Source organism: Anastrepha ludens, chromosome 6 (genome assembly GCF_028408465.1).
Source record: "Anastrepha ludens isolate Willacy chromosome 6, idAnaLude1.1, whole genome shotgun sequence".
Taxonomy (NCBI): domain Eukaryota; kingdom Metazoa; phylum Arthropoda; class Insecta; order Diptera; family Tephritidae; genus Anastrepha; species Anastrepha ludens.
In genome coordinates, this window is record NC_071502.1 from 96,201,081 (window position 1) to 96,219,401 (window position 18,321).

Here is an 18,321-nt window from a genome sequence, read left to right on the forward strand (position 1 = left end):
TAATGCTATTTTAACACAAACTTTCGAAAGAGCGTCAGCTTCAAAAGTGTTTTAAAAATAGATGAAAGCTCTACCTATTGTAACTGTGTTTATTAAAAAGCTTCAAAAACGTTCATGCATACCCTGAGGTATTTTAAAAGACTGCTATATAGAACCGCCATTTTAGAAATGGAATGCAACAAAAATTAAAAAAAAACACTACTCAGTACTCAAATTGGGTAATTACGTCGCAGTGCATAGCTGAACCATACCTCTCAGGAGCCGGAGGGTATTACTTAGTGTGTCCTGTTTTAAAACAGCGAGAATATTCACTATCCTCGGAGGGTGCAATTACTTTTCCATGCATAATCCAAAATATAAAATCCATTTAAATATATTTTTTTTTAATTTAATATTATTTTTTACTATATACATATATTCTTTTATTATTATTTATTGTACATTATTATTTTATATTATTTTATACAAAAGATAAAAGAGAAGCTGCAGAAGAGCTATGAGGAGGAAGAATGTGATTTTAAGCTTCTAAGTAACTGCTCAGTTCTGGCGAAATAACGGGCATCGAAATTAGAGCACAAATCCCACAGATAACGAGAATGATTTGACAATCATGAAGATAGCGAACTTTACGCTTTTTCAGACTACTTTTCTTAACATTCCTTTTCAGTCATACCCAAACCTTTTGGCTTACCCTAAAATTACTAGTACCAGCGCTTTCATATAATTTCTGCAGTGAAAGCTCTTAACTAGAAAATATTTCTTCGTATTATATATAAATATATGTTCCGTCATTTCTTCTTCAATGAAGTAATGAGTTCCCATTAATTTACGTAGTAAAAAAAAGTGTTTAAAGCCATTGCTTGTCAATTAGTAAAGCTCTTCACTTAACAGGTTTCACAAGCTTGTAATTTGCTAATAAACTGTCGCTCAAAGCTTCCTTTTGTAAGATATGGCAAAAGTTGCTTTTTGTGCGCACTTTACGCCACCTGTCCTGACGACTATCAAAAAAAGTGATACAAAATAAACATTTCTTGGCGGAAAAGGCGAAGGAGATGCCCACGTATGAAAAAAGTGACATTAAAGAGATGCCCCTATATATGTTTTTTTTAATACTTTTAATATTTCAGAATGCAAGACTTTTTTTTTTATTTTTCGCTGAAAATTCAGCAAATTTCCAGTACCTTTAAAGTCTAATAGCATAAAAAATAGCATACTTTCCTGCTCCGTTTAGTTATTTCTCAATGTATCTTTGTTTTTGTATCCAGTTTTTTCTTCTTTTTTTTGTATTATTTTGGATTATTTTTTTTGTATTTTATTCTTTACTATCAAGCTTGACCATAGCATATCCCAGCTATTAGCTGACAAGCAACAAGCTACAAAATAATTGCAATGGAGCCAGCCATAGCAACACTGTGCGAATAATGCTTGAAAAGAGTGTAAAAATGTAGCGACGTGAAGAAGGCGGACATGGTAAAAGGACCTAAGCATGCTTGCAGTGACATAAAAGGTAAAAACAGCTGGTTGAACATGGCAGCGAAAAAATGGATGCAAAGGATTATTATTAAAATAATTGCTTGCATAGCAAAATAGCTGACAAAAAAAGCGATTTATACTAAAAGCAGAAAAAACGAAAAGCTTGCAAGCGCAAAATGGCAGGAGGCGAAGAACAATAGCTACTCATTAGTTCCTATACACAGCCATACAGTGCAAGCATGCAGCCTTCTCCCACACACACAAATAACGCTTTCTCTTTCTCACACCCACACACACAAATAGAGCTTTCTCTTTCTCACACACACTCACGCTCGCTACCACCGCTCTTTCAATGCGCCTCAACAGCAGCAGTGTGTTAAAGAGCATTAAGTCCACTTTGTTTCGTTGTTATTAACTTTTCCACAAAGCGCAGTTCTTTTATATATTTTTTGAATTTTTTTAATTTTTTTCCATAACCTTTCTAATTTTTCTCTCCTGCCATTAAGCAACTTCGCTTTATGCCGCTTTAAATGCTTTCAAAGCCCTAAACCCCATCTCTTTTCAACAACTACTAATAAATTGCATAGCTGGGCGAGTCAAGTGAAAAACAGATGTGCATAGATAAAGTGTAGCGCAAAGTAGAGGTAGAGCGGCAAAGAAGGTGCGGGAAAGGCGGAGAGAGAGAGAGAGAGAGAGAGAATGAATGGCATAAGCGCGCAAAGAGCTGAGTAGAAGAGCTCAACTTTTTAATTAGCCGCATAAAAGTACCTAATGACAACAGCTTAAATGTTGTTGCAAAAAAATTGCATAGCAAAATATAGCCAACAACTGCAGTCGTAGCAACAATGACAACAACAACAAGTAGTACAACAATAAAAGGCCAATGCGCTCTTGATATTAGCAAAGTGCGCTGGCAAATTTGTAGTTTCGTTTTGGTCGACAAAGGTAGGTGGTGCAGGTAAATTTTGTCATTATGCTTAATGAAAATGGTTTGGCGCCAGCGCTTAGCAAATTAATTGCAAGAACAAAACCAGAAAAGGTACAAAAAAAAATTAAATTCCTAAAAAAATTAATTTTCATATAATAAATTAAGAAGCCAAAGCTCGACACAAAAGCGAATGTTGCATTGACATGTGTTGAGTGACCAAAAGAAAAGACTAGCAAAAAATATTACAAAAAAAATAAAGGAAGGCGCTTATGTAGGTCCATGTTATGCGCTTTGAGCGCAGTTCTTTCAATTGGTTCGTTGCTTTTGTTCAGTTGCGGGCGCTTCTTTTCTCCATTTGAGGTGGTCTTTGAAGGACAGCACTTAACAAAGGGAAGGATTTGTATGATTTGAAAAGTATTTGAATTTTTTTTTAATATTCTCTAGTCGTCAAACATATTGCAAAGTAGACGCAATACAATAAAAGGGAAGGATTAACAAAAAATCCATAAGCTACTTGATGAAGTAAAGAAAAAATAATTAGTTTTTGGTTATTATTTTATGTTTTTAATTTTATTATTATTATTTATTAGTTTTATTTACCATAGTTATTTTATGTGACTTTGTTAAGGCTGAAATGCACATTTTAGGAAAATGCTAAAACTATAAAGGCAAGTTTCCTCAATTCTTTGAGCAAATAATTCTTTGTTTTTCGCCAGAACTATAAAAATAAATTGCAACTTGAATTGCCTGGCAAACCAATTAAAAAAATTGCTATTCAGGAATTATTTTTCAATTGAAAATTTTTGAAAAAAATAAAAAAAATTCTGGAAAAACAAATCAAAAGACTTTGTAAACAATAATAATTTTTTTTTGAAGTTTATCTTTTTTAATTAATTTTTTTTTTATTTACATTTTCCAATTTTTATTTTGAAAATTGTTGATTTTAAAAATAATTCCTGTAGCTCTGGCAAAAAAAAAACGAATATTTTCAAAAATAGTTCTGAACCACCTTTTAATTTCTGTTTCAGTGAAAATTTCTTTAAAGTATTTCTTGAAATATTTTATAAAATATTATTTACATGATATTTTTTTGCAAATAAGTTTGGTTTGCGTTTCTCAAAAAGTGTATTTTCTAATTTTTAAAATTGGTCGTAATGAATGTCGCGTTTTTGACTTGGTTTTCCAAACAATTTCAATTGAAATTACTTCCATACTTCTGAAAAAACTTAACTTTTCCCCAAAGAAAACTGAAAAAAAGATTTATAATTTCTTTGCACGTTTTTAAATTAAATTTTCTTTGTTTTTTGAACTCAGAAAAAAAATTTTTTTTTTCGTTTGTTTGATTAGAATTTGCAGAAAACTATTTTTTTTCAAACTTTTCAATTGCACATGCTTCCTGAACGATGCTTTTTTGAATCGATTTCGCAGGCAATTCAATTGGCAACTTTTTTTCGTAATTCTGCCAAAAAACAAAGCATTATTTCAAAAATACTTCTGAAGTCTCTTTTTAATATCTGTTTCAACGAAAATTTCTTTAAATTATTTCTTAGAACTATTTCTTAAAATGTTATATGATATGTTTTTGCAAATTAGTTTGGTCTGCGTTTCCCGCAAAGTGTATTTTCTAGTTTTTAAAATTTTTCAAGTGAAAAGTAGTTCTCCAGTGACGCGTTTTTGACTTGGTTTTCCAAACAGTTTCAATTGAAATTACTTCCATAGTTCTGAAAAAACTTAACTTTCCCCCAAATAAAACTGAAACAAGCTTTATAATTTCTTTGCACGTTTTTAAATTAAATGTTCTTCTTTTTTTGAGCTCAGAAAAAAAAATCTTTTTTTTTTCCTTTCCATGATTTAATTTTCCCGAAAATTAAATTTTGTTTTTACGATAATAATTTTTAAATCAAATTTTCTTCTTTTTTTTTGAACTTTTTTAAACAATAATTTTTTTTTTTCAAAATACTCTTGGTTTAATTTCCCAGAAAATTTATTTTTTTTATTTTCATAAATTTTCATTTCGCCTTTCTTCTGTTTCGTTTTTCTTCTGTTTTTTAATTTCCCCTTTTAATTTCTGTTTCAATGAAAATTGTTTTAGAGTAAAGTTTCTTTGCTTTTTGAAATATTTTATAATTTTGTTTTTTTCTTTTGTGAAAATTAGTTTTGTTTGCATTTTCCAAATAAAGCTTTTAAATTTATTTTTTCAATAAAATATTTTTATAAAATAAATAAAATATTTTTTATATATAAATTTTGTTGGTTTCTTGAACTTAAAAACTGTTTTCAAATTCTCTTTATTTGTTTTTCCAGAAAATTTTATTTTCTTATTTTAGTTAAAAAGAAGTTTCTTAATGTTGCTTTTTTTATTTGATTTTCGTCACCACGAGCAACAAAATGGTAACTTTTTTTGTAGTTCTGATAAAAGAAACAAAAAAATTATTTTCAATGCAACAAAATTGCAACTTTTTTTGTAGTTCTGATAAAAGAAACAAACAAATATTTTCAAAAATACTTCTGTAAAAAGTTTTAAATTCCCGGTTCCATTAAATTTTGTTGAATATATTTTATTGTATTCTTGATTTTTGCGCATTAAAAAATTACCATATCTTTTTTTGATTTATTTTTCCAAATAATTTCATTTTCTTGTACCCAGTTACACCAATCAATTTTAAAATTTATCAGGAAATTTTGAGTATGCAGTTTTGTAGTCCAGTAAATTTTGACAAAGTGCAAGTTTCAAGTAGCTCAAAAAGCGCGTTGATTTTTGACAATTTTTTCCGCTGACGGTTTTGTGTGTTTTCCTCCAAGCAACGAGTGCTCGACATATATTTTTTTTTTCTATTTTTTCCAAGTTTTAATATTTTCACTTTTTATAACAAAATTTCGTTACTGCAATTTAAGCATCCGTTTGATTTGTCTTCCCCACACGTTTCACATCCCACATATCGCCAATTATAACTCAAGTCTTCCTCCATCGTAATATCCGAGCGAAAATCCTTTGATTGCCGGTTGACAGTGGAAAATCCCTTATCGGAATGAATATATTCTTCCAATTTCTTACTTTTCTCATTTTTCTCTTATTTTATTTATTTTTTATTTTTTGGCGTATAGCTCTTCCCATTGTTTCTACCTTAGTTTCGCTGTGTAATCTTTAGATCTTCGGCAGTCTTATCCTTTGGGGACTTCGACTGCTGCGAGAAAAATTACTTTCAGCTTAGCATATTATCCTTATGTTGCTGTCGAAATTGATGCGATAACAAGTATCCTTTCAATATTCAAACTTTTACGTTTTTTTTTCTGCACAAAGTTGCGGTCCAGTCTAAAATCAGCAGTTCCTCCTAGTAGTGGAGTGAAATTTTAAACTCTTTTGCATTGTACCAACACAAACACACGCACTCGTACTTACACATGCACATGTACAAGTCTAACCCACATTTAGTACTTTTTAAACAAACAAATGCCTGCATATATTTCATTTATTCGCCCCCAATGGGTTTTGGATTTTTCAAGGCAAAGTTGCATAGAGTATTTGCAGACATACAAACATACGAACAATGTGTAGGAATTTGAAAAGCTTACATACATACAGACATTCATATACAAGTATGCAAATATGGAAATATGTAAATATGGAGATGCATATGTATGTGTGTCTGTATGTAGGTATGCATATAAAATGCCATTGGAATTTCAATTGAGGGCAAAAAAGGATATTTAGTTCAATTTGATGTGGCGCGTGTGGGAATTCGTCGCTGCTCGCCGCATCCGATCTGTGCTCCTACAATTACCGCACATACGAATGCCTCTAATATATGTATACATATATATAAATATGTGTGCGTGTTTGTGTGTGATTGTATGAGTATGCGTAATTGTGCTCCTTTAAATATTTCATTTTCTAAGCACTCATACCAGGGCACATACTTACTGACATCTATTGGTGAGTGCATGTGGCTGTGTATTTTGTGATTTATGGCAGTGGTAGGATTAAATTGCCTTCACATTGCGAACACAAGAAAATGCAAAAAATGCCAAGTGACAAGCGAAAGGACACCGAAATGCACACAATCAAACGCTCACACACACACACACACACTTGTACGTATCCACTTGCTCTACAAAGCTGTACTCAATTCCCTAGCGGCAAGGCAGTAACACCACAGTGTCGACGCGCAGCTCAAATGCCGTAAAATGTTGCCTTGCCGTTGGCTAAGAAATTTGAAATTTGATAATGTCAGCCGGGCCAGCTGTATGCGGGGCTGGCTGCAAGGCTTGGGCGGGAGGTGATAAAAGATGTGTGCGCCGGAAGCGGTGATTGTTGGGAAATACTTAAGCAAAACTAAATTTAAATAAAAATGTAGTCACTGCGAGCTGAATTTCGATAAATTTGCTAATAACGAAATTTATGTGGAATTGTATGGAGAATAGAGGATGAAAATGAGAATTATACAAATGAAAAGCAGATGCCAAAATACGAAATACTGGGAAGTAACATGCAAATGCGTATAGTTCTAAAAGTAGTATAAAATTTAATACTATTGGTAGTATTAATTTTCATAGAAAGAAGTATTAAAATGAAATTTTTAATAGAAATGAGTATAAAAATTCATTCAAAGCAGTCAGCTGTTCCAAAAATATCTACCGAAAGCTCAAAATTTTACTTTCAAAAGCTTTTCGGAGAAAGTGAAAGCTTACGATTTCAAACTGAACTTTTGCTATCGAAAGCTCATAAATCTCCGGTGGGATAGGGGCCAGATGAAAATGTCTCATGAAAATGTATTAAAAAGTGCTATTCAAGAGTATACCAGTGTAGAGGCATGCATTTCGCCCAGTTTTGAAGTGCTGCACATGTAAAACCATCCATTCAATCCATTTTTATCAATTACTACATTACATTATGATTATTAATTATTACATTAAAAACTAACCCATACAAAGAAAATGAACATAGAAAAAAATTATGCGCAGTCAAAGTAGGGAATCCAAAAACAAGAGGGTGCATGATTTCAACCCTCCTGGTGATCTGAAAAATAAAATCCAAACAGGTTCTTAATTACTATAAATGCCGCTATCGAATGCGCCTTGGACAAGTTGAAATCAATTTTTTTCACAATATGGCGGCTGTTTTTTTTGTATATTTCTTCTCCTGTTTTTTTTTTTTGTATATTTCTTCAACAATTCCGTTTGTTTTTTTAATAAATACTAAATAAAAATTTATAGTTTCAAGCTAGGGTCGTCCGATGAAGGACTGTATATAAAGCATTCTCCCCAAATTTGAAGTAAATCGGTGTATTATAATTCGAGATATCCTTTCCATCAGCTCCAAAAAGTTTAGTTAGTTTTGAGAAAAACGCGTTCAAAGTTTTCAGAAACGGTCGAATCGGAACTGATTCCATGTCACCAAAAAGGCTATAACTAATGAAATAATAGGAGAATCCTCTCAATGACATTTTCTTAAATGTCTGAACTTTGAAAATATGCAAAAAAAAAGTTAGGATTTTTCAATATTCTACACTAGAATATCCCTTTAAGGCACCACCATATTGGTTTTTTGAACGCATAAGAGCGCACACCTATTATTTCACAAAGTCAACGAATTCACTGCCTCAGGGGAAATGTTAATATAAATAATAATATATAATATTATTTACTAAAATTTTAAAAGATTTTTAAAAGCTTTCGTGTAAGTAAAAATAAATAAATGTTTGAAGCTATAATGTTAATGAATATCCACATCTGAAACCATCAAAGCTTTAAACATTTTGTAAAAGCGCTCATGTATGTAGAAGCTCAATTTTTAAGCTTTCTCAAAGATTTCATTTCAATGAAAGCTCAGTTATGAGAAATCACAATTTTTTCACTTATGTGAGCTGAGCTTTCGCAGTGCATTTCTGCTATGAAAGAGCTTTTCATAAAAGCCATCTGCCATTGAGAGGCGGCAGAAGACTGTACGTCCCTCCATTTGTCTTTAAGATCCATAAATAGAAGGAGAAGCTCGAACAAATAGCCTGCAAATGGTGTAAACGTCAATCAGCAATCGAGGTGCTAGTTCTACCATTTCTAAACTGGATAAAAAAGCAAAACGAATGGGTCTGGTGTTGAACTCGGACAAAACGAAGTAGCTCCTGTCATCAAACAAACAGTCGTAAAAGACTTCGTTTAGCTAGGAACCAGCATTCGCACCGTTAATAATGTCAGCCTTAAAGCGCTACTTTAGACTAAGTAGACAATTGGGTAGTAAAGTCCACTCTCGACGAACAATACTAACACGCTATAAGACTCTCACTATGCCCGTACTAACGTCTGGCACAGAAGCGTGGACGATGACAACATCCGATGAGGCGTCACTCGGGGTGTTGGAGAGAGAGATACTGCGGAAAAATTTTTAAGTATCTTCCCTCAAGAAGACGAAGATATAAGATAAATGTGATTCGTTGATTTTTTAAATTTATTTAATTTAAATTGCTATGATTTTTTTATTTTATTTTTTGTCATTAGCCAAAGCGTCATTTATTTTTTCATTACTCTATTTTTTCTAACTTCTAAGTGCCCTTTTTTATTTCATTATGTTTTCAGTGAATTTAATTAAAATAAAATTTCATTCAATTCCTTCTGCTTTACTTCCATGTAAATTTTCTATATGAAACACAAAAAAAAAATGTTTTTCTCAGAGGTAAACATTTAACTACAAATCTATTTTTGTGCAGTCTAACCTAGTTTTCTCAAATCCCAAGTGTTCTCGTACCCCTCCACACAGCAATACAGTTTATTGCACTGCCCCCGTTGCGTCAAGCGAAAATCTCCTCCAAGTGGTCTGGATGTTTTTCAATTGCATATTGTTGGCTTCGTCTCCACCAGCCAAAATCGTCATTAGCAGCAAACAATTGTGAAAAGTGCCTTGTGCAGAGGTTGTACAAGCGGCACATGTGCATACATCGTACAACGTAGGTGAAGGACCCGCGCGTACACACACACACACACAGACAGACACTGTCATGCGAGCACCGCTGTCCAGCCACTAACTAACTTAAATTAAACACGTCGTCGTAGCCAAGCCACACCGTCGCCTGTGCTCAGCGCTCGAAGCTAGGCACTCGGCACTCGGCATTAGGCGTATAGCTCTCAATCCAAAATGTCTCACTCCATTAGTTCAGTTAACAAACGAGCTAAGCAGCTGTGGCCGAGGTCGAGCGAAAAATAGGTTGAAAAAGACAGCAGTTAAGTGGGATTTGGCAGGTTGTATGCATATATGGTGAGGGGGTGGGCGTGTTTAGGAATGGACGATGGAACCACCACACATGTCAATTAAATGACATTCTACGTACATTTGACCCAATGCATGCGGTCGATGAGTGAGTGTGCGGGCTGACCGAGCCTGGCAGTTGAATGCTCGTGTGTTCTCTATGCACGGAAAGGCAGGCTGCGAAACAAAAAAAAAAAAAAAGATGCTCAAATACCCAGCGCATATGTTTTCAAGCAATTTTCTCTCTTTTTTCCTTGTCCGCCATTTTCACTATTATCACCATTTTTCGCCAGTTTTTTCTGGTTTGTGCGCTGCTGACAATTTTTTAGAGCTATTTTAGTAGCCAACCATCTGGTTGCCTACCTGCCCGCCTGCCTGCTTGACCTGACTCAACGCAACTCATTTTGGCAATTTGGATGTTTTTTTCATTAGATTTTTTTCCATGGCTTACTTACCATAGTTTTTTCACTAGTTGCTTCGTGAGATTTTCTTTTACTCTGCTTTTCTAAATCCTACTAAACATCCTAATATTCACTCAGATTTTTTTGGCTCCTTTCTTTATCGCAGCTTTTGTGCATTCGCCTTTAGATATTTCCCTTTTGTTGCTTTTTCTTCATGATTTGATTTTCCCTTTGCCAGTTTTTTTTTTTTTTCTTTTATTTCTTTGTTAATTCTCTGTGCTCTATGCTTTGGTTAATTTAGCAGCATTGAAATGGAATTGACATGTTTAGCTGGCGAAGCTCAACTGCCAGCGATTGCCAGCCAATGAACTCTCAATCTGTCCATCGCTGTATTATGCCCTTGTGCTAATAGGGATTTTCGGCAATCCAAAGTATTTGGTTTGTGGAATTATTTTGATTCTTCTCTTTGGATTCGAAGTGAAGAATAGAGTTTAGCGAAAAAATATGTATTTAATGGAGTAAACTTTAATTTGAGGATGACTCTAACCACCTGTGCGCACTGTAAATTATAGCCTGTAAATAAACAAAGGCGTATCAAGTAATTTTTGAGGGTGGTCTAAAGTCCATCTCACCATATGCAAGAATTGGCGCAGAAGCATCAAAATTATTGGGTGTCCTAAGCAAAGTTGCTACACAAAATTGTTGGTACTCTGTCTTCAACCATCCGGTGTCTTTGACAAATCACCTCAGGCTCTTTAAGTCAGTGTTCGCCACTTGATTTAAACTCAGCGACTTGACCGCTGTTCTTGCAAGGTAAAAAAATAAACTGTAACTAAATATTTTTTTAGTTACTTCAGTTGTAGCAAGTGTGAAGTTGGTCAGATTTGTGGTTCTTACTAAAATTGCAGCCGAGGTCGTTAGATAATTAATTAAGTTTTGAGCTAGTATTCCGAACTCGCAGTCAATGTCCGTAGATAGACGTTCGTATATATTAAATCTCATAGACTTTTGGTAATTCATGGCAATCAGTACGATAGACGACATTCTAGAGTCGCTGTTTGAGATCTTCATGTAAAGCTCATTTACTCTTTTGTTTGCTTATGTATTGGGAACCTTCTAAGGATGCAGATTTACTTCGGAATACCACTTCTAGTTGGTATCACTGAGAGTTGACGAGCTTGTTATTGCAGGCACATGCTTGTTTAGGATGAGCACGTCGCACATGTATCCCTCACTCTCACTTTTGAAGACGGAACTAAACAAAAAACTGACTGTGGAAGCGCAGTCTTTATATGAAGCCTCGATCTCACACAGGATTACCAAAATTATGATATGAACTTGCAACATGAAAACCACCAACTTTATTATATTATTCCCCAGAAAGGAATACAAAATATTAGTTAGAGTACTGACGGGCCATTGTTTCACTCCAAATCACCCAGCTAAAATGGCATTGAACATTGACAGAACTACGCATATAACTTATGCGAAGCAGAAAAGGGGTACGTTAGAACACCTTATTTGGCAGCGCCCTGTTTTAAGCAGAACTTGCTCCAATCGGCTGGGATCGATAGACTTTCCATCTCTGAAGGATATTTTATTATTTATTAAAACTCGCCAAGACATGTAACACGACTCCAACAACACTGGCAACACTATGGACCCTTGTGGTCTATATGAGATCTCTTCAGATAAGACAGATATACCTAATATAACCTAGTCGCTATAGTAAAATATTCTTGACTAGAAGTATAAGAGACTCACTGAAGAAGTGATGTTCATGCGATATCAGAAGATACCCGCTGCGGTTTTTTGACATTCATTTAACTTCATCCACTGCGTTCTACTAGTCCCTAAATGACGTGTCTACTAGTCCACATGGAAAGGTAGGCATCTCAGACAGTGCACTCTGCCCAGCATATGGAGAGGAGGATGAGACGGCGGACCACTTTATGTGCGTCTGTCGAGCCTTTGCTCGAATCCGGCTGGCTCGAGGTCTTTGGCGCTGTTGTGCTAAGAAGCGACCAATTTGGCTCCTTTGCACCACAAGATCTACTCAGATTTCTTCGGAGATTGGGTAGATTTAAAGAAAATTTAAAAGGGAACCCGAGTGCAGTACAATGAACTTAATGTTGGCTTAGTGCTGTACTTGCTAGTTTGTCCTGACAAGTTGAAGTATCGGCTACTGGCTCATGACTTGAGGCGGCTCTGTACTTGCAGTTAAAGTCATTGCCATCAGTTGTTTACTTAAAATGTGGTTTTATGCATCGAAAGAAAAAGAATTTTATCCCACCCGCATTTACAACGACCGTTGACTGGCCCTTTGCTCTCTCGCGGAACGATAGAAAATTTTATATATGACTATTTTATCCCTATTGATGAAAGTTGATAACTTTCCTTGATAAGTAATCATGCAGTGGCAGATCTTTCTTTAAAAAAATATAAAAAAATAAATACTTGGCTCGTACACTTCTCTTAGGTGTTTGGTCGAGCTCTTCTACCAATTTATGGTGTTCGTCTTGATGTTGTTTCACAAATCGAGCGACCTACAGTTTCAAGCTAACTCCGCACAGCAAATGGTTTCTATGGCAGAATTACACTCGGAGTGGCGACAGTTATTAGAAAAAAACTGTTTGTATAATCTGCTGTTTCAGGTCTGGAGATTCAAACCTACGTACTTGCGAATGATAATCACGCACCAATCCGTTCGGCTACGGCGGCCATCAGATCTTTTTTTATTTCCTAGTTTATTTTCATAATAAAATTGTCTTTCTTTGTTATATTGTATTTCTAATATGCATTATTTAGGGGAAACGTTGTCGAAACAAATAAAGGTTTCCAGCTCTCATCTAATAATTTAAACAGGAGCCTTTCGGCCTTGGCAAATGACCCAACTCCTGGAGAAACGGGTTCCCTTCTACATTATTAAAAAACTGTGTTACATCGTTAGCAAAACCATTAACAATTATCTTCAATAAATCACTAGCTTCTGGTGAGTTTTTACATAATTGGAAAAAATCGTTTATCATGCCGATACATGAATCTGGAAGCAAGTCGGAAGTCTAAAATTATAGCCCTATCTGAAAAATCTGTTGCATACCTAAACTCTTTGAAAAGCTAGTTCACGATTTGATTTTCTTTCAAATTTCAGATCTCATATCGCCTAATCAACACGGCTTTGTTAAGGGTTGATCTACTGTTACGAATTTAGGGTTATTTGCAAATTTTGTCTTAAACCAATTTGAAACAGGCCAAGAATGCAATGTCATATTCATCGATTTTTCGAAAACGTTCGATAGAGTCATCCTAGCTTACTCAAGTGGCTTGCATCTTATCTAACAGATAGAACTCAATTCGTTCGTATAAATAACATAAAATCTGATGCCATCAAAGTTACCTCAGGCGTACCTCAAGGTAGCCATCTTGGGCCACTATTGTTCTTAATGTTTGTTAATGGCATTCCAGACGTTTTCGAGACATCTCGTTGTCTGATGTATGCAGATGACGTGAAAATTTACAGATTGCATAAGACTTCAAGAATACCTAACAAGATTGGAAGCTTGGTGTGATGATAACTCCTTACCTCTTAATGCTGGTAAATGTCAACACATGTCATTCAGTAGACACAAAGTTACGATTGATTTCGTGTACAAGTTTGGGCACCCTCAAAAAAATTTCTGAAAAGAAAGACTCGGAGGTCATATTTACATCGAAAATGTCGTTTTCTAAACATATAGACTTTATGATTGCCAAGTCTAGATCTATGCTTCGCTTTGTAATAAGGAATTCAAGGGAGTTCTAGGATATTTCTACACTGAGGAATTTGTATTTTTCTCTTGTGAGATCAAAGCTCGAATATTGCAGCATTATTTAGGATCCATTCTATATGGGCTCATCTTTTAGAATTGAGAAGGTTTGTTTTAATTTTTTTTTTTTTTTGTTTTTTGGTGGGTGAGGTATAGTTCAAAATGCCCTCGCGCTTACAGCGACCGTCGTCTACTGCGTCGTGTTGTGTGGCCACTAAAACGATCCTCCTCTCCTACTGGGGAGGCACCCTTTCCGGAGCTGTTTTCTAAATTACTTCGGCAGGACCCAGAACGGCATCCATAAAGGACCAATTCGATTCACCCACGTCTGGGTCCACTATATTTGTAGCCAGCTTTCATGCTATAAGCTCGTCTTCTTGTGTCTTTATCTGTGTGGCTTCGCTTTGTTGCACTGTGTCGAGGTCCATCTTTTTCTTTTCGTAGTACGTTCTCAATGTATTTCTTTACTGCGTTCCAGTTGTCTCCGCGTTCGAACATTTTGCTGATTATGTTGCTCGGTGCGATGTCGCCAATCTGCTCCCTCAGAGCATTTCTATCTGCGCGCCATCTGTCACAACTAAAAAAACGTGTGTGCAGCGTCATCGCTCGGTGCTTCGCAGTATATGCACTTGGAATCGGTTACCTTGCCCATTCGGTATAGCTAACTCAGGAAGTATCCGTGGCCCGAGAGAAACTGGGTTAAGAATTAGTTCACTTCTCCGAAGTTCCTTTGCACCCACTTGTCAATTGATGGAATAAGTTTCGCCGTCCATCTACCACTCGGTTCAGTGTCCTATCGGCTTTGCCAGCGCAGTATCGCAGTTTCGGGTCTCCGCTCTGGGAAGCTAGTGATGACGTGTTTCTTCTTGGAGTCCCACGCAACCATTCGTTCCCGGACCATGAGGTCGATGGGTATCTGACCGCTGATCACGAAAATTGGAGCGCCTGAGACAGTGCGGTAGGCTGAGGCAACTCTGAGTGCCGCTGTTCCTTGCACAGCCTCCAGTGCTTTGCGCTTGGCTTTGCAATTTAGCACAACTTTACAATTTAACACAATTCCCCATACTTCCAAGAATTGAGAAGGTTCAAAAACGTTTCAATAGATTTGCTATTCATTCACTTCTTTCTGGAGCTAATACTTTTTAATTGTCCCACTCGTAACCTTAGACTCAGCAAGACCAATCATAAGACCAATTTTAGTCGAAATGAACCGTTTGCACGTTGCATAAGGCAGTCTAACCAATTATGCAAAAATTTGGATATATTCTCTAACTCACGAGAGATTTGCAAATCAAAACTTAACCTGGAGATACACTTTTTGAATTGTGACTAATGTATCTCACAGTATTGTTTAGCATATATTATATTTAAGCTTTAGTATTAGTAATCTATTTGAGTTGTACTTTAATTGACGAAAGAATGAATAAATAAATAAATAAATAATAATTTATCTTTCTCTCTTTTCTCATTCCAGGTAAACTATAAATACTTTACGTTTTGCCAACCAAATGTATTGGGCTGTAAGTAATATATGTAAGCAACATATCTGAATCTTAAAACTATTATATTTAATTAATTTTTCCAACGCCCTGACTTTCAAATTCCACACATCCCTTTTACTCAGGAAGCTGTTTTAATTGAATGCCAACTAACTGGAAATAGCCGATTTTCTTAGCACACAAACCGTATACGCACACACATACATTATCTCCATATCCCTTGTTAATAATCTTTAGTGATAATTTTACAAATTTTCCTGTTACGTGATGAGAAGGACTTTATTGCCAGAGACTTGCGAGCGATGGCGCGGCTTATGTGAAAGTTAAAAATCCCACAAGGACATGCACATAATCATTAACACACGCTTAGATTGTGGCAAGATGACTAGAGCAACTAGCACAATGGACAGAAAGAGCAACAACAACAATAACAACAACAGAGAACAAAGCAAACAACACAAATGATGATAATATGCATAATGACAAAAACAACAAACGCTACATTGGGTAGTAAACATAATAAGTAAAGCCAAAAATAAACTGCCAGTAGTCAAACAACAAACAATATCCTTTTAATGTCCTTTTTAAGCACACACACACGCACGCACACACGCACACATACCAATAATTGAAATGACCACTGAGCGTCAGCAACAGAAACCAGTGTACTTGGTAATGAGGGATGAGGGATGAGGGATGAGGGTACAAAATTAAGGTTCATATATAAGTATTTAAGTTCTTTTTTTCTGCTTTGCCACTCTTCTGCTTTACGCTTAAGTGGAGGAAAATTAATATGCGTGATGTGACAACAGCAGTCAGGAAAGCAGCTTTACATACGAAGAAATACGACAAATATGGGTATGCAAAGAGCGAGCGAGGAGTGCTTGGTCATTAATATGTGAAAGAAGAACAAAAAGAAGAAGAAGAAAGAAGAAGAGAAATAAATTATGCAAGCAAGCAGGGAAGTTATAACGGCTGACAACACGGAATGCTAAGTCCAAAAAGCCTTTGTCCAACTTCGAGTTCTATTTCATTATTTTTTGCTACTCTAAGGCACACATTCACAAAAGATCGTATGTATGTATGTGTGTGTGCGCGTATCCATACAGCATCTGTTGTTGATTTGTAAGGGTCAGTTAGTGAACGTTTGGTCACACAGTCAGTAGCCGCTTTCCCTTCAAATAGTTTGCTGCTGAGCAACTTTTTATTGAAAGATCTCCAAAAATTACCAAAAAATGCCGACGAAAATTTTCTCAGCTTTCATAGGCAAGTAAACAAGTATGCAGAAGCGGTCTAGGAAGCTGTAAAGGGACTGGCAGCAACACCAGCACTACTTTAAGGCAGTCAAACTTGTCGCCTGCCTTCTGCAGCGGCAGGGGAAAACTAGAAATAGTTGCGAGCCATCATAGTTGGCTCAGCATAGATTGACATTATTTGCAACTCGAATTCACCCCAGCAAGTTCAGCTATTAGCAGTAGCAGGCGAACTGTAATCTGTATTATAAAGTATAATTTTTTTTTTGTTGCTTTTCATTAACATTTTTTGCTACTTTTATTTCTTCAAATCACGTTTTTTTCCTGCCCAAAATCGTATGTGCTTTTTTCAGTTGTTTTACCTTTTCCCTAGTGTCCGTTAAATTAGCTCGTTTGCTCGACCTTGTTGATTTCAAGTTCACTTGCAACAACAACAATGCATAACATTTTTTTTCCAAAATTTCCCACATTTGACAGCGCAGCAGCTTGCAGAGCTCAGCGCTGTGATCATTTTTGACAAACTTGTATTTTTTGCAGCCACAGCTGGAAAAACTCATTTTTTCGCGCGTTTTCGCATGTGAGTTGGGTGCTTGCGTGGCCGCACCTGGTCGCTGTCATCGCAACAAAATAGTGGTTAGCTGAACCTTTGTGCGCTGTGACTGCATCATCCCTCACCTTAATTGGCTCCTTAGCACTTCAGCTGTGGTATCCACCTACACCAATCTCTCTCTCTCTCTCTGCCCTTTAACGCACAGCCCACTTGGCACACCTTGTTTAAGCTATTTGCCTTGCAGGCGTTGAACCTGAAAATGGAAGTAAAATAGTAAATATTGACTCGAAATTATACCAAATTAGGCCACGCGCCTACCAATACTTATTTCAGCGTCACTCCCCAAGGCTGTCCTACTTGCATGCCAGTTCACCCCATTCCTATTGACCAGTTAATGCTCAGTCAACTAGTTTTGGTCGCGTGTCCCATATCAGCATAGCCAACTCGCCTCGATTTACCTAAGACGCTTGTGAAAACAATAGAAAAAACAAGCAAAAAGAAGAAGCAACTTACGCCTCTCTCAGTGCGTAGCCGCAGCGCCACAAACGTCGCATGCCTGCCGTACATATCAATCCAATTCGCTGTTCATAGTTCATTACTATGTCTATGCATGTATGTGTGTGTGTTTGTTATATATGTATGTGTGTGTGCAGCTGACCACTCGGTTCAACCAGCACAAAGGCGCACTTGGCATGCCAGCAGTCGGCGGTGACGACTTTATCTGCAATTCGGATGGGTTCGCCACTGCTCAGCCTTTTGTTTGTGCTTGTTGTTGCTTTTTCTAACAGCGCATACTCATATATACATATGTACGCATTAAATATACTGCATTACGTTTTCATAGCTATTATAATATTACTATTTTTTTCCTCATTACTTATTATTTTGCAGTTCTCCGCTGGCCCATGTCGGACAGGTCGGGCAGGATCACTGTGTCCACGTTGGCTTGCATATTTTGTTAATGTCATGTGAAGTGTGCGAGCTTGTGGCCTTTGTAACCCCGTTCCCAGCTGCTTTACTCCACTACTCTTCACTCCACTTCGAATCACTTTCATTTCATTTTATTTTTATTGTCTCTGGTTGTACAAGTTTGTGGTAGCGTACGCAGTGCAGTTAGACACGCGTCGATATCCCTTAATGGGACGGCGCATCCCAAATCGAGACCATGCCAAAT

The 18,321-nt window shown here is 36.2% G+C and overlaps 1 protein-coding gene across 1 annotated transcript in view; it reads left to right on the forward strand.

The window, feature by feature from the left end:
• The window catches only part of LOC128868435 (ice-structuring glycoprotein-like), a 215,919-nt gene that overhangs the window by 58,778 nt on the left and 138,820 nt on the right, over positions 1–18,321 (forward strand). Inside the window, exon 2 of the mRNA XM_054110522.1 lies at positions 15,320–15,365. Within this exon, the coding sequence (XP_053966497.1) occupies positions 15,354–15,365 (12 nt within the window). The 5' untranslated portion in view covers positions 15,320–15,353. The remainder of the gene's footprint in view (positions 1–15,319; positions 15,366–18,321) is intronic.